At 40.3% G+C, this 15882-nt stretch overlaps 1 protein-coding gene across 1 annotated transcript; it reads right to left on the bottom strand.

Annotated features, from left to right (window-relative positions):
• Positions 1-345: 345 nt before the first annotated feature.
• On the bottom strand, positions 346-5972 carry LOC119293338 (protein ZINC INDUCED FACILITATOR-LIKE 1-like). Its single transcript, XM_037571844.1, has 17 exons — positions 5709-5972; positions 5279-5319; positions 3799-3859; positions 3580-3682; positions 3377-3479; positions 3188-3241; positions 2999-3061; positions 2714-2763; positions 2552-2627; positions 2159-2335; positions 1865-1952; positions 1684-1769; positions 1486-1593; positions 1283-1327; positions 1121-1209; positions 903-946; positions 346-800 (listed from the first exon to the last, which is right to left on the bottom strand). The coding sequence occupies exons 1-17, from the start codon at positions 5893-5895 to the stop codon at positions 697-699; spliced, it is 1479 nt and encodes a 492-aa protein (XP_037427741.1). The 5' UTR covers positions 5896-5972; the 3' UTR covers positions 346-696.
• Between the last annotated feature and the right edge of the window lie 9910 nt (positions 5973-15882).

Here is a 15882-nt window from a genome sequence, read left to right as displayed (position 1 = left end):
TTCCCCAACACCTAACCCCTCTTACAAAACGTTGGATGCCAGGCCGATCCGCATGAGGTGCAGCGAGTGGACGATGGATCAATGGCATGCGACAGGAAACCAGAGATCGATGGATAGACGATGAGACGGCAGCTGGAAACCAGGCATCGATGGATAGACGAGGAGACGGCCTCTGGAAACCAGGGAGAGTCAATCCCTCATTTCTTTCCATAAGGAGGAGTATATATATTGATCATGTATGGGAGGTGGATGCTCCTAGCTTCTTATTTCATGTCCTACTAACGATCTAACACTGTTATTGAATGACAAAGCTTACCATATGGCATTCCCTTAAAAAAACTTGGCTTACCATATACTACACCATAAATGGAACACTGACCACATATTTATACAAAATACAGAGTATCGGTTTTTCCAAGAGCTTTCCCTTCAATTGTCTTGTATCGGGTATTTGTTTGAGTCTTAAACTGTTCAAACCGCTATCAAGTGTAGAAAGCATTACATCTAAAAAAAGTGTAGAAAGCATTTCCCACATGGGTAACCGCTCTTGTCTCTGATAACCATTCGGTACTAACACATGAAAAAGTTTTGACTTGGTCAATGATCCTCCTCACATGTGCGTTTGACTTGGGTATACCTAGTAGGGTCCACATTTTTTAAACATTGCAGTTGCACATTTGATCTCCCCTCTATGTCCTACCGACATTCTTCTACTGGAGGCAAGACCAGGAATGGCTCGAAGGTAGATATCAGTCCACAGAGCTGCACCACAACCAGCATCAAGAATACCACTTGATCACCTGCAGATTCAATAAGAAATGAATTATTTCTATTTCTCCCTCCATGCCTTCTCCAATGCTAAACCCAATGATAAATTATAAGCTGATAGTTTAGTTAATCACCTGGGAAGAAGGTGGCATCGTGACGTTTTTGCGCCCATGAGAATCTGCGTTGATCAATGCATGTTCAGTAAAATTATCTATTGATGATGTGAACTCTTCCGTTTATCAAGAGCACAACAGGCGATTGTGAATTGCAAATCCCGTAAGATCAGAAATTTAGTAGCTTGATGTATCAATTGTTTACTATATATCTTTTTGATGATATGAGGTATACTCACAGAATTCCTGCCCCTACTGGAGCAACTGCCTTGAAAAACGACATGCCGGTTGTCGCTATACCATTTGCAGTGCCTCTCTGGTCTTGACGCTGGTATATATTGTATTTCAGAAACAATGACAGTGTTGCAAAAAATTCATCTAATCGGTGCTAATATACATACCACTGCATTGTTCTGAAGAAGGCACATTCCACAACTGATAGTAATCTGTATAAGTTTTGAAGAGAGGATTAGATGTGCCTTAATACAAGAGTATATAGTAAAGTGATCATTTTGTTTTTGGTAATTAGAAGGGTAGAGTCTCCAGCACTTTAATCTACTTATCATCCAGAATTTCAGTGAAGGAAGAGCGTGGGAATGCTTACTCCGAGAACACTTTTCGTCATGGCTGCAGCGTAAAGAGCGAAAGACAGTTTTGTTCCCGATAGATATGTCATAAAGGGGAACGTAGCGAGTACAAGAATAGATAGAGACTGCAAGGCCATTGTCAATATAGGAGTTATGCTCATGAAACAATTAATTAATTAATTTCCAACGAAGTCACAATTTGTAAGCCAACTCACGGAAGCAATGCGCGATGAATTGAGTGGCCCGAGAAATTTATTAACCCAATGATAAATTATAAGCTGATATACAAGAAGACTAGCACCTGCAGCAAAAGGAGAAACAGAATTATTTCCCACCTGCAGCATGAAAAGTTCAAAATGTTCAGAATAAACAGGTCAAAGCAGAGGGATGCCATACCTGACACAGAAAGAACCTGACCAATATCTCCAGATGAGAAGCTAAGGCCGCCATACTTTCTGTCACTCACAGCCCATATGGAAAGTATCTAGTATTGAAAGATAATTATAGTTCTAATATTAGAGAATTCGAAATATTAAACATTGATCCATGTAGTAAAAAAAGGTGATGTGAGAAATTAATTGAGTAGCATTAGAGTGATTTACCAACGAAAAACACATTTAGATGGATTTGCAAGACATGTGACATACTGACATGCACAAATTTAAGGACAAGAATTCCAAAATATTTTACCTCACTATATGCCGTTTCATGAAGACCAAACAAACAATATGATAGCATAGTTGACATCCATGGCCAGTTCTGAAGCAAACTCTTCTTACGAGGCATATCCCAATGTGCCTGTTGCGATGGCAAGGCTTTGACTATTCTGACATCCTTTTCAGTAATCTTATGTTTATGTATAGTCTCCTGTTAATCCATTTGAGTAACCATATTAATGGAAACATTAGAAGATATCTGAACTTATTGAAACATACTCCTATGATGAAGTTGTATATAGCCTAGGCAGGGTACGTTCGGTATTAGCAAATTAATGTGGAAAAACCAATGCCTAATTCCACAAAAACATATGCCTAGAATGAAGGTCAGAAGTGGGATGATATATTGCTTCTGTACTGTACTTACCAGAAGCCATATACAACTTATTAGAACAATGGCAGCAAAGATTGACACAGTGAGACAAGGTAAAAGATATGGGAACCTGCAAATTCAATTAATTAGCAATGAGTCATGAAGTGGTTGCAAGCAGATTAGAATTTAAATATATCTTGTCCTTGCAGGATCTACCTCCCGAAAACTGACTCTTTGGAAAATGTCTCTGGATATTTTTCAGCAGGCTGACAAAAAGGAAAATGTAGAAATTAGGAAATGAAAGCAGTTCATCTCTTTATTTTTGTTGAACTAACAATTGTACAAGTGAATAATACCTTCAGCCCAAAATAAATAGCAAAAATAGTATGTACTTTTATCCAAGAGTTGAAACTATTTCAGTTATATCAACTAAATGAATCAAATTATAAGATTGTATAAAGCTTCATTACGATTACACAAGTAGAATGGACTATTAATTACGTGGGCAAGGTAGCCACCAAGACCTGGACCAATAACAACACCCAAGCCCCACACGGTATTCACCTGTAATTATGCTTTTTTTTATTAAAGAACATTTAAAGAATATTACATTACTCTAAGAGGACTATGGCATATAAGAATAGTAATAAAATTGTAAATAAAGAACGTAAAGGTGCTCAAGAAAATTACAACTGAGATGCCAAGAGCTTGGTGTTCAGTTTGACAAACTTCAATGGCATAAGCCTGCAATGAATAGTACAGTTTATGTTTTTTTTTGTGAAAGATCAACACAGTTTATGTTATCACAGACCCAACATATAGATCACAACTGTGAGGCCTAGATCTGCATGTTGAATGAAACTGCTACAGGTCAAGTACCTTAATTGGTCCAAGTAATCCATTTAGAGAACCTAGGAGAAGTCTTGCAGCAATCGCCATCCAATATTTTGTACTTAGCCCGAAGAATATCTGAAGTATGACCCTGCAATATACAAGTGAAACGGCTAAGTGACTACTGAATTATTATACACTTGCTCACAAGAACTGCTGCTGAATGGAATTAGAATCCATATCACACTTACACAGATAGCATTGAAAATACAATTACAGGCTTTCGTCCGAGACGATCTGCGGCAATACCCCAAAATATCGAGGTAATGGCTCTTCCAATCATGTATGAAGCAGCTGCATTTGATAAGACCAATAAATGGGTCTAAATATGCGTGGCATGACACAACCTCTGAAAATTAATAGCTAAATGATGATGCGTTATTTTTTAACAGAGGAGGCATAAGCCGTACCAAGAAAACCAGCATAGGATCCAATATCTTCCTCTCTTTTAGCAATGTTGAAGTCTCTAACCTGTAGAAAGGGATACAGTAGGGAGATGAGGTACTACTTGCATGAAGCAACTGAGGTCCTGAGATGTTGTGTTACTTCTATGAAGCAAAGTTGCGACCTTTATCTCCTATAGATAAATGAATAATTTCCCATACTTTTTTGCGGTTCTTTTATGATTTTATGATGAAGAGTAAATTCAGTTTTTACCCCCTACTTTGGCATTTTTACGCTAGTTACCCCATTTAGAGAGGTTTTGCCAGTTTTTACCCCTTGTAATTTTTTGGGGAGCAATCTGCCAGGTAGGTCCCGGATATCAGGTATATGTGGTGTGCCACGTCGCGGTTCAGTTTCTTGGCACAATCAGAAATGAAAAGTGCCCTGCTTAGTACGAGCAGTCAACACTTCGAAACCTTCTGGCTTACTCCCTCTGTCCCAAAATATAAGAACGTTTTTAACACTAGTGTTAAAAACGTTCTTATATTTTGGGACAGAGGGAGTATATACCAAACCTATCCAGATATGTGTTTCTAAATGGAAGTGATGTTATTCGATTTTTCAAGAAAAGTTACTTTGAAATTACAGAGTGTGGAAGTGGCCTTCCTAGTGGCTAGTGGTTCAGTGCTTCTACAAATAAAATGGAATATCAATGGCATGAATATATAGTTCATGGATATGTGTGTGTTAGCATGTCAATGTCATAAAGTACTACTAGCAACCTGTTCAAGAATTCGTACGACTAATCAGTTAACTTGCCGATTAATCCCTACTCATAGGGTCATCGAGTAGCCGATAAATTGATAATTCGTCCCATTAAGTGATTAAATGCCCGATTAACTTGTCGATTAACCAATTAATCCCCTACTCGCCAGCCGGCCGAGCAGTTACCAGTTAACGATTTCCTCAACAAGATGTAATTTTTATTGCTTATTATGTTACTTGTCTTTGCGCCAATAATGGTTTTCAATGGCACAGGTCCAGAACTGTGCATAGATTTTGTGTGATTGATTTGATTGTTGAGGCCAATTACTAACCATTCAAATTCCAGTGTAAAATTGATATTTCCTAAATAAGACCACTCACGATAAAAATTAAAAGGGGTAAAATCTGACAAAACCTTTACAAAATGAGGTAATTCGAATGAAAACTTTTAAATGGGTTAACTACCGTAAAAAATACCAAAGTAGCTAGAGTGTAAAAACTGAATTTTACTCTATTATGAATTTAAAGGCGGAGCGATTCATATTTGGTGGGTGTAATTTTTCATTGACCTGAAAAACTAGCAATTAAAGTAAATACACCCAACCTTAACTTTTGCCTTTTGAGAGGTATCCGAACTTAACTTTAGTTCCTCTTCTTCTTTAGCTTCGAGTAGTAACCTTTTAAGATTCATAAAGTTTTGTACACTAATGTAGTATATTTAATTTGCAATGTAATACATACCATGAAATACATGAAGGGGAAGAGGCACGTGATTGGTAGAGCTGAAAAGGACAAAGCAAAAGCATATCTTATTGCTATTATATAAGTAGTAGAATATAATAGTGAAGTATATTAATTAGGTTTGAGCGGAACTAAATAATCCAGCATATGGAAACAAATGTATGTAGTAGAAGAATACATAAGCATGACAGCAACCAAGTACCAACGTGTGCTGCTCGTGTTGCTGGTTGTTTTCTTTTTCATTGATGCATGTCGCTACATACAATTTCTCATGGACATGGTAAGCATAAGCTCGATCAAGAAATTTCTCTCAGGGAAGGCAATGTTAGACCAATGAGGCGGACGTGGTTTTGCAGACATGATAGTCTTGTTGGTTTATTCAGACGGGCAAATAAATAGACAGTTAAATGGATAGATAGTAGAAATTTACATCCAGCGAGAGTGGTGGCAGCGACGAAGAAAAGCTCCTTGTAAGGGATCCTCCCGCGGAGGCTCTCCTTCCTCCGGTCCATGGCGCACCCGGGGCACCCCTCATGGTGGCAGGCCGCGGCGGCGTGGTGGCACACAACCACCGACGGGGGCGGCTTCTGCAGCAGTGCTTCTTCCAGGCTGCTCATTTTCCGTTAGCTAGCCGTAAACTGAGTTTGTTTTTGCTTCTTCTTTTTCTGGACACAATGTGCTTTGTCCTTTTGACCTGATTCAATCAGCTGTGGACTCACTGAACCGGGAGCTAGCTGGTCCTCCTACTTATACCAGCATCTGCCTAGCTAATGTCCAAATACACAGCTAGATATACTTAACTGCCCCCGACTAATCTGGACCGTGCGTGCGTATACACGAGGCAAAGGCAGGTTTCATGCCTCCATGAAATTGTCGGGACCGTACATGCATGGAGCTGATCTTGCTTAAGTAAGAATGTCTAGGCGACTGAAGAAGTGATGTGGGAATTGGCAGCTAGCTGCCCTAAATATCTCTTGTAATTCGCCGGAAGAGTCCCGTTTCAGTACAACCCATACAAAACGTATAAAGGGTATATGAACATTTAACAACTTTCGTATGTATGTGCATCATCCATCGAGACGTATAATAGAGCAGCACGCCCGCTGCTGGGCCGGCCCACTAAGAGCAACTGAAATAGAGCATATATATAGTGACAAAAAGAATAAAGCCGATGCCGAGATTCAAACACGCGACCTTAGACCATGTGAAGCGCGCTGCTAGCCAGTCGACCTATCAACAGATTCCAACTACTCCCTCCGTCCGGAAATACTTGTCATCAAAACGAATAAAAGGAGATGTATCTAGATGTATTTTAGTTCTAAATACATCCTTTTTTGTCCATTTTGATGACAAGTATTTTCGGACGGAGGGAGTACAAGTTAGCGCGTGTCTCTTATTAACACACAGAAGCTTTCGAACGTTTCACTGAAAACGTGAACATCTTTTAAATACCAAATATTTTTTAGATTATGTGAACAATTTTCTAGAACAGAAACATTTTTTGAAATTCGAAAACAGAATTCGGAAACACGATCATTTTCTGAAATCCATGAACTTTTATTAATACGCTAATTGTTTTTGAAATCCATGATTTTTTTAATATGCAAAAATTATTTGAACCAATGAAAAATATTAATGAGAACTTTTTTTTGAAAACTAGAATAACCTTTAAAAAATTGGAAAACATTTTGAAATTCCAAACACATTTTAAAATGATAACCAAAAATCTAAATTCTGAAAAAATGGGAAAAAATCACATGATTTTTTTTACAACTGTAAGCTTTTTTGAAAACACGAACAAAATTTCAAATTATGATTTTTTAAATTGCGAACAACGTTAAAAACCATAAAGGAAAATTTTGAAACTCCATTTTTTGGAAAAGATGAACAAATTTAAAAATTCTGGACATGTTTTAAAACACGAACTATTCTTGAAAAATAATGACAAAATAGGATTTCCGATCATATTTTGCAAAAAAAATGATTTTTTTTCAATATGTTGATTTTTTTAAAAAATATTATGACTTTTTCCAAAAGAAACAGAACAAAAAATTAAAACTAGAAAAATAGAAACAAAACCAAAACTGAGAAAAAAATCAGAAAAAATTGTTTAGGAACCTTCTAGAAGTCCTAAAATGGTAAGTAACCTTCCAGAAGATTCGCAATGCCGGTGGCTCGAACACACAGATGGGCCCACCCATTCTACTATCATGTGTGCGATTGCCCAATGATTTGCCGCAACAAAAGAAGGTTGATAAAAGGTCGAGCGTGTCGCGACTTGCATACTGTGTCGAAACTCGCTCAAATCTGACATGGGTGCCTACCATGGGCATGTCCACCTTCGTGCAAAAGTCGAGGCCATTTCAAGAATGACCATAAATAGGCCATGTTCAACGGAGGGTGCTCGCATACGCTAAGAAGGCTCCATTTGAGAGCACGTTGTTTCTCAACATCGTTAAAATGGCCCCAATTCTGCTCATGGACTTGTATAACCAATTCAAGGCATCATGCTAAGTTGTTTAGGTTTTTGGACAAGTTATGATTTTCTGGAGTTTTCTCGACAAAAACCAGACAAATAGTCGAATATGTCGCAACTTGCATACGGTGTCAAAATTCCTTCAAACATGACATGTATGCCTACAATGGGCATTCCCACCTAGTTCCAGAAGTAAGAGTTATTTCAAGAATGTCCAAAATTAGAGAATATTTAACGACGGGTGTCCTACCAGAAGGTACCGTCTGAGAGCACGCTGTTTCTCGACAACCTTGGAATTACCCCAAGTTTTTTTCATGACCTTGTATCACTATTTAAGGCATCATGCCAAGTTGTTTGGGTTTCCAACAAGTTTTGCATTTTCTGTAGTTTTCTCGGTCAAAAAATGCTCATAAAATGGCCGGACCTGTCGCAACTTATATGCGGTGTTGAAAATCGTTCAAACATGGCATGGAAGCCTACCATAATCATGCCAACCTGTTCACGAGAGTTGGGGTCATTATAAGAATGTCCAAAAATAGTCGTTGTTTCGCACATACCAGGTCAATACGAGTGAACATGGGCCTGCCCATTTTAATCTGTTCATTGCCTCTGAGATGCCGGTTTTCAAAACCTTCTAGATGGTTCCAGGTTGGTTTTTACCGGTTTAGGAAAAGGTTTATGAATCATTTTTTTCGTTTCTTTTTTCTTTTTCAAATTTGCAAAGTTAAAAAAATGTTCAACATATTTATTTATCTATTCATATTTTTCCAAAAAGTTTGAAGAATTCAAAAAATGGTCTCGTATTCAAAAAAAAATCATAGTTGTAAAATTGCTTGTATTTTAAAAAATGGGTTGGAGTTTCAGTCTTTCCCATTTATCAAAATTTGTTTAGAGTTTCAAACTGTGTTCCACTTTGGACAATTTTGTTTGTCTTTTCATATATTTCTAAGATTTTAAACAATGTTCACGTTTAAGAAAAAATGTGCTCAAAATTCCAAAAAAGTTCAAATCTGTCATCGTTCATATTCTTCCCGCCCGGGTATAATGGGCACAATGACCAAAACTCTAGGACTAAGGCTTTGTTTCATGGGTACTAAGGGGGTGTTTGGTTGAGAAGTCCTAGGACTTTATCTAGTCCTAGGGACTAATCAAAAAAGACTCTCTAATAGAGTCTTTTTCTAGTCCCTGTAGAAAAAGTCCCTCCCGTTTGTTTCCTAGGGACTTTTTAGGGATTTTTTCTAGTCTCTAGGACTAAAAAGTCCCTAAACCAAACACCCCCTAAATACAGTATGGGTAATTCTCACTGGTAATCGTGTGCAGTTTCTTTTCGTTTCCTATATTAATTAATACCCGTAACTATAGCTGCCACAAAACTCGCTCTAATAAATGCTCGCGCCATGATATTTAATACTGCATGCCAAGCGATCCTATTTTTCGTCGGTCTTAGAACCAATATAAACTTGGACGGAGAGAATAGTTTTTAAAACTCTACGCTGCTCATTAGGCTTGATAGCTTCGTTGATGGAGTGGTTTGCCTACTTTGTGTGTGAGTAGGAGGTCCAGTGCTCGATTCATCCCTCATTCAGACTAGAAGAACGCCCGTGCGTTGCAACGGGGCCATATTAACTTTAAAAGTTCAATATCAATTATGTTAATATTACATTGAATATTCTCATACATATTAAGTGACATTGACTACCTTTTTTACCATCAAATTCTCACACACACACACACCCTCTCCCTCCCTCTTTCTCACTCTCTCTCCCCCTCTCCCTCACTCGGAAGGTGGGACGAAAATAAACCTGAAACGGAGACTACCAACTGAGACATTAGAAGTAGAGATCATTTAGTTGATAAGAATAAATAGAAAACGGTGTTAAAAAGGAGAAACAGATTAGAATACATTGAAAAACCAAAAGGACGATGTAAAAGGGGATTCGCCCTGCCCCCCGGGCCTTGCCACCGAACCGGCTCAGCGGTCCAGTCCCCGCGCGGTCGTCTTCTCCTGTTCCCCGAGCCGCGTCGCTACAGAGACGGGCTCCCGCCCGACCACCTCGCTGGCATCGAAGGAGAATGGATAAGGGTGACGCCCTGCCTTCCCTACCCCATGGCCTCACTCCTCCTTGACGCCCCCTCCCAAATCCACTTCTCCTCCTCGCTCGCTCAATCCCGTCGATCTGGAGGAAGTCAGACGCCACGGCCACCATGACCGACCCCGTCCACATGGCCACTGCCCTCCCTGCGGGCTAGGAGCTTGTCGAGGAGCTCCGAATGCCTTCGCTACTTCGTCTGCGCCAACGAGATCAAGTCCAACACCCCCGCATCGATGTCGCTGCCGTCTTCCTCAACCTTGGGCCACCGCGACATTGCCGTTCGATCCGCGCCGCCCCGAGCTCCCATGTCTTCGCCTAGGGCGCCATTGACACCGCCATGATCTCCTCTTGCCTTTCCCTTGTCTCCCCTCTCGTTTGCTCTCGTTAGGTATTTTGCCGTGGCTGAGAACCGCCGTCCGCCATGGCCATTGCAGGGGTAGCCACCGAGCTCCTCGGATTGACCCCGTGGCACATGACCGCTCCTATGCACGCCCATGCCCGAGCCTGCCGCTCTTCTTCCGCGCCCGCGAGGCCACTCCCTCTCCATGCCCACGCCCGTGCTACACCGCGTCAGTCGCGCCCGCCGCTGCCGTCGCGCTCGCCGCAGCCACCGCACCACTGTGCCCCGCGCGACACACACCCTGGTCGCGTGCCACACTCTCGCTGGCTGCGCTCGCCCCGTCTGCTGCCCCCCTGCCTCGCGCCGCCTCCAATCATGGCCATCTTCTGCCGGCCGCCCCCTCAGGCTCGCCTACTGCGTGTTGCTTCCTGCTGCTATGCGCTGCTCTACCGCTGGTATGCTGCTGCACCATGCCCTCGACACCGCTGTGGACAAATGTGGCGGAGGGATTGTTAATGGAGTACGAGAAGGAGGTGGCGGAGAAGTTGTGGAGAGGCAGGAGGTCTGGGGCGGTGTCACCTGGCTGTGGTGGAGGTGTTTATTCGACAAGGAGCCGGAGTGGAAGGAGAGGTCACAATTGGAAAGAATCACAAAAAAAATCATAACCCGGAGATCTCAGTTCAAAAAAATGCTAATATCGATGGAAAACATAGAAAATGTTTGTTGTTATCAAGGAAAGGTAAAAATTTAGGAAAGTTAGGATTTTTGAACTGATTTCTATGCAAATGGGGTTTTATTGTTGGATAACGTGATATCAGTACCTGCCCGTTTCTGACGTGTCTGATTAGGAAAGTTTGCAAATCTTAAGAAACTATTTATTGGGAGGAAAGTTGTGACGTGTCTGTTATTTGTTTCCTAAAACAAATTTCACTAATAAGTTAGGAAAGTTAGATTAAAATGTATTATTTGTTTCCTAGAAATCTGTTATTTGTTTCCTAAGACAAATTGAACCAATAAAAGGAATCAATTGATTTGCATAATTTAAAGAAGTTAGATTAAAATGTATTATTTGTTTTCTGAAAATCTGTTATTTGTTTTCTAAGACAAATTGAACCAATAAAAGGAATCGATTGATTTAGATAAGTTAGGAAAGTTAGATTAAAATGTATTATTTGTTTCCTAAAAATCTGTTATTTGTTTCCTAAGACAAATTGAACCAATAAAAGAAATCGATTGATTTGCATAATTTAAGGAAGTTAGATTAAAATGTATTATTTGTTTCCTGAAAATCTGTTATTTGTTTCTAAGACAAATTGAACCAATAAAAGGAATTGATTGATTTGCATAAGTTAGGAAAGTTAGATTAAAATATATTATTTGTTTCCTAAAAATCTGTTATTTGTTTCCTAAGACAAATTGAACCAATAAAAGGAATCGATTGATTTGCATAATTTAAGGAAGTTAGGTTAAAATGTATTATTTGTTTTCTGAAAATCTGTTATCTTCCCGGCCCAGAACGACGGAGATGCCACATGATAGTATGGCACCAACCCATCGTGTGTGCGCTGACGAGTGACGACAGAGACGACTGAGCCTGAAACTTAATCTGAGTACGAATAATCAACAGTTACGGCAACTGTTGCGGGCTTGCGGCGAGGTACCCTCACCTGGACAATGATCTTTGGTCGGAGCGCAGAGGTAAGTGGTGTTGTTGGCGACATGCAGGTCGTCCACTCGAGAGGCGGCGCTGGATATTAATGGAGATCATGCAGGCAGACAACGAGGTGGGGTGGTTCATCTGTGCGGCCTGCTTCCGATCCAATCTGCGATATTCCCCCATGTGGATGCGACCCCATCACGTAGCCATACAAAACGATATAGGAACCATGATTAGATAAATATACAATGATCAATTGGACTGTATTAGAATTGGAGAGAGAATGAATATACAGGAAACATGCATGTCGAGCAAGCCAGCCTTTCCTATGGTCGTCTTGTTCCTGCAGATGTTAAGCTAATACCGAATCCAATGTTTAAAACCAATCAATCCCTAGTCTCTTTCTCTGCCAGCGAAAGTTAATCTCTGGCGTCCTTTGTCCAAATTGAATTATATCAAACTGAGCAGGACCGACATAATTATGGGAAAGCCATATAAGAGAGATTAGTGGGAAGGAGAGGATTACGTCCGGGATTTTCAGAAGAAATGTGTGTTAGTGTTAATAGGAAGGAGGGGATAGTGTCCTGATTTTTTTACTGGGGAGATGTGCATTAAAGGAAAGATATATTGTGTCCTGATTTCCTGCATGAAAAAAGAAAATCGGAAACTTGGAGAAGATCGAGGGGTGGGGCTGGCTAGGGGGTGGAGGTGGGACGAAAAAACCCGGACAAAAATAAACTGTAGAGATTAGCCCATGATCATTAGGAGTAGAGATTAGCTCTTTCACCTTGTCAGACAGTCCCTTCAATCCAAGAATATACAACATCTAGAAGAAATAAAACCAATGACATAATTAGTAAACAATTTCAGCGACAAAAGGATAAACAAATTGGATTTTTAAAACAAAACCTGCACCTGCAAAAGTATATGTTATATTAACAAAAGTGCAGATCCCGTACCACTCTTCTTTCGAATAGCAATCTTGGTGAGTGATCTCAACCGGGTTCGATCGGCATGGCGTGTCGTTCCTCCAGGAGTGGGTGCTGAGAGGAAGGATGGCAAACCTCCATTGTCAATCGGCCGGAGCTGCATCGTCATTTGGATCAGAGCATGGACGAAATCGAGATGGTAGAGGTTGAGGAATTTGTAGGACGTGAGGGTTTAGGGTGGGCATCACGAGAACTCACCCATATCTTGGGAGACGGCAGACCCGAGGTGCAGTCGTGTTCGTGCTTCAGGGGCTGCCACGTGCTGTCCTCGCCGCCATCGCCTGTCGATGCCACTTCAGCGCCACGAGCATGGGACTGAGGGATGAAGGGAAGGAAGCGAGCTAATGACGTACCTATGTTTGGTATGTAATACCCTCCATTAAGAGTAGATATTTTCTTAAAATCGGTTATTTTATTTCCTAATTAATGTGATTGAGCAATTTAAGGTAAGGTTAATTAATTTAGATTTGATATTTAGAGATTGATCGTGATTGATTCTTTCACATAAAGACATTACTAAAAATAACTTGCACCAGCATGGAAAGTTATGATCCGTTAAGATTTTTTTCGTTGTGTGAGAGGGTGACGCGAAACTAAACCGGTGGGGTGGGGGAGGGACGAAAAAAAACCCAGCGAAATAAAACGGTTGAAAGTGGTGGGACGAAAATAAATCGTACAAGGCTACCAACTGCTCCATTAGGAGTAGAGATAACGACGGGAGTTTGGGCGTGTGCGGGACTCGATCGCGGGGTTTTTCTTGGTTTTTCACGGCTGAGGGGGAGGTGGGAGGAAGTACCAAAGAAGTACCAAAAAAGACCGGATGAGGTGGGACGAAAATAAAACCCGGAACGCGACCTACCAACTGAGACATTAGGAGTAGATATTTTCTTTGAATTTTTAACTATTTTGTCGGGCTGTGTATACGTTCGCTACTGGACTAGGCCAGTTGACCTCCGCCGGGCTGTGTATATGTTCTACATACACATCTCTTAAAAAAATTGGTGCAGGAAAAAACCATCCTACCCTTAATTATAGAAGGATGTGGAGAGATCTCATCCGTTAATGTGTTTAGGAGGGTTGTACCAAAGAAAAAGTGTTCGCCGGAATATCCTTATTAAGCATCCCCCGATACTATTAGTAGTTCGCAAGATTTCACTTAACAGTGTTGGAAAGCATGCGATGGGGTGTGAAATATGACACGAAAGGCCGATAATTCAAACACTAAGTATGCTTATGCAACGGTTCATTCATACTTAAAATCAGAGAAACGCTCACGGACACTCGAATACAAATTACTGCTTTGAAAGATGCTGGACAGAATCCGCGCACGCACACACATCTACACCAACGAACACATGTGCGCACATGCACAAAATTCGTACTTAAAATCAGAGAAACGCTCACGTAAACTCGAATACAAATTGCTCCTTTAAAAGAGCTGGACAGAATCGGCACACAACTACACCCACAAACACACTTGCGCACAATTCCAGTGAGATTTGTGAATCTATCAAAAATGTGAGTGAGTGTGTATGATTTATGTGTATTTGTATGTATGGGTTTCTTCTAATTGAAAAAAAAGTGAGACTCGAACGGAAAATGCAGCTTTGAAATGAGCGATGTACAGTTGTATTTGTGGGTATGTTAAGGCGGGCTCGGCCTTTTATTGTTCATGACCAGCAAGTAAATACTTCTTCAAGTTCCAGATATTTAGTTTTGGAGAACCAGGATGGTTAGTAGGGCAAATTCACCACCCCCTCGTCAAGGATCAAACTACTCCCTCCGTCCGGAAATACTTGTCGAAGAAATGGTACTTGTTGGAGGAATGGATGTATCTAGATATATTTTAGTTCTCAATACATTCATTTTTATGCATTTCTTCGACAAGTATTTCCGGACGGAGGGAGTACAAGTTTAACACTTTATTTGTCTCGTTAAGACAGATCGTTCTTTTAGTAAGAAGCGGTGTTCGTCAATTTCGAAGGTCACCAACTACAGTCTTAGTCTCGCGAAGGCATTAGAACAATGTATACTTGTGGTGATATGCATATATTTGCATCTTCTACTTTGTACTCAGTCTCTCTCAACAAAATATGTAGCTCATATTAATTTGTAGGTCTAATAGGTTCTAAATATTAAAGTTATGTTTGTCAGGTCAATTTTTTTTGATGTTTTAGGAGAATTTCGTGGTTTTGTTTTGCAGTATTTGAAAAAGAGGCAGAACTAAGGTAAGTTGTGGTTATTTGAGCTGATGTATTCATTCCCTAGGCATTGGAATACCGAGGTTTTAAATTACTACATTTATAGATAATGTAGTTCCAAACTAGGCCTTTTTTGCGCGAGTGAGTTCCAAACTAGGCCTAATGAGCCTCCACAATATACATTCTTAGGATTTAAGAGTTTTCCATGGCAATTTACAGAAAAGGGGAAAATATGTACATTATTTTGAGAAAATAATATCTCTCTCTGTCCCGAAATAAGTGTCACTGGTTTAGTCTAATCTTATTTTAAACCAACGAAACTTATTTTAGAATGGGGGGAGTACATCAAGTGTATTGCCCTTGTGATCGACCATCTTAAATGTCCACATCATCGGGCGGCCCTGTTCTACAAAGATCTCACGCATGATATGCATGTACGCGTGTACCATTGCCGCATGCATGATCCACTAGGTTCCAAAAAGCACCATGCATGCGCTACACATTTAAGTTTCTCTTGAGAAAACTACATATAGTATTGCTTAGCATGCAGAGTGATCTTTGTATTATATTGTTTTTGCAGGGACATCTTTGGATTCATCCATATATACCAAGTTTGATGGAGATTGACATAGCTCAATAATTAAAGCCGTGCTCCCAGGAGGAAAAATGACGAGACATTGTTGTTTGTTCCATTCATTTTAGATTAACCTATAATCAGCATGATTATAGTCAAAGTACAGCGAGGTAGTTACTGATAAGGGTTAGATATTTACAATCTTCACAACTAGAACTAGAAAACACGACGGTAGGTACATGGCTGCATGATTCAGTCCGCCCAACAGAATCTT

Source organism: Triticum dicoccoides, chromosome 4B, assembly GCF_002162155.2.
Source record: "Triticum dicoccoides isolate Atlit2015 ecotype Zavitan chromosome 4B, WEW_v2.0, whole genome shotgun sequence".
Taxonomy (NCBI): domain Eukaryota; kingdom Viridiplantae; phylum Streptophyta; class Magnoliopsida; order Poales; family Poaceae; genus Triticum; species Triticum dicoccoides.
This window is presented reverse-complemented; position numbering and strand designations above follow the sequence as displayed.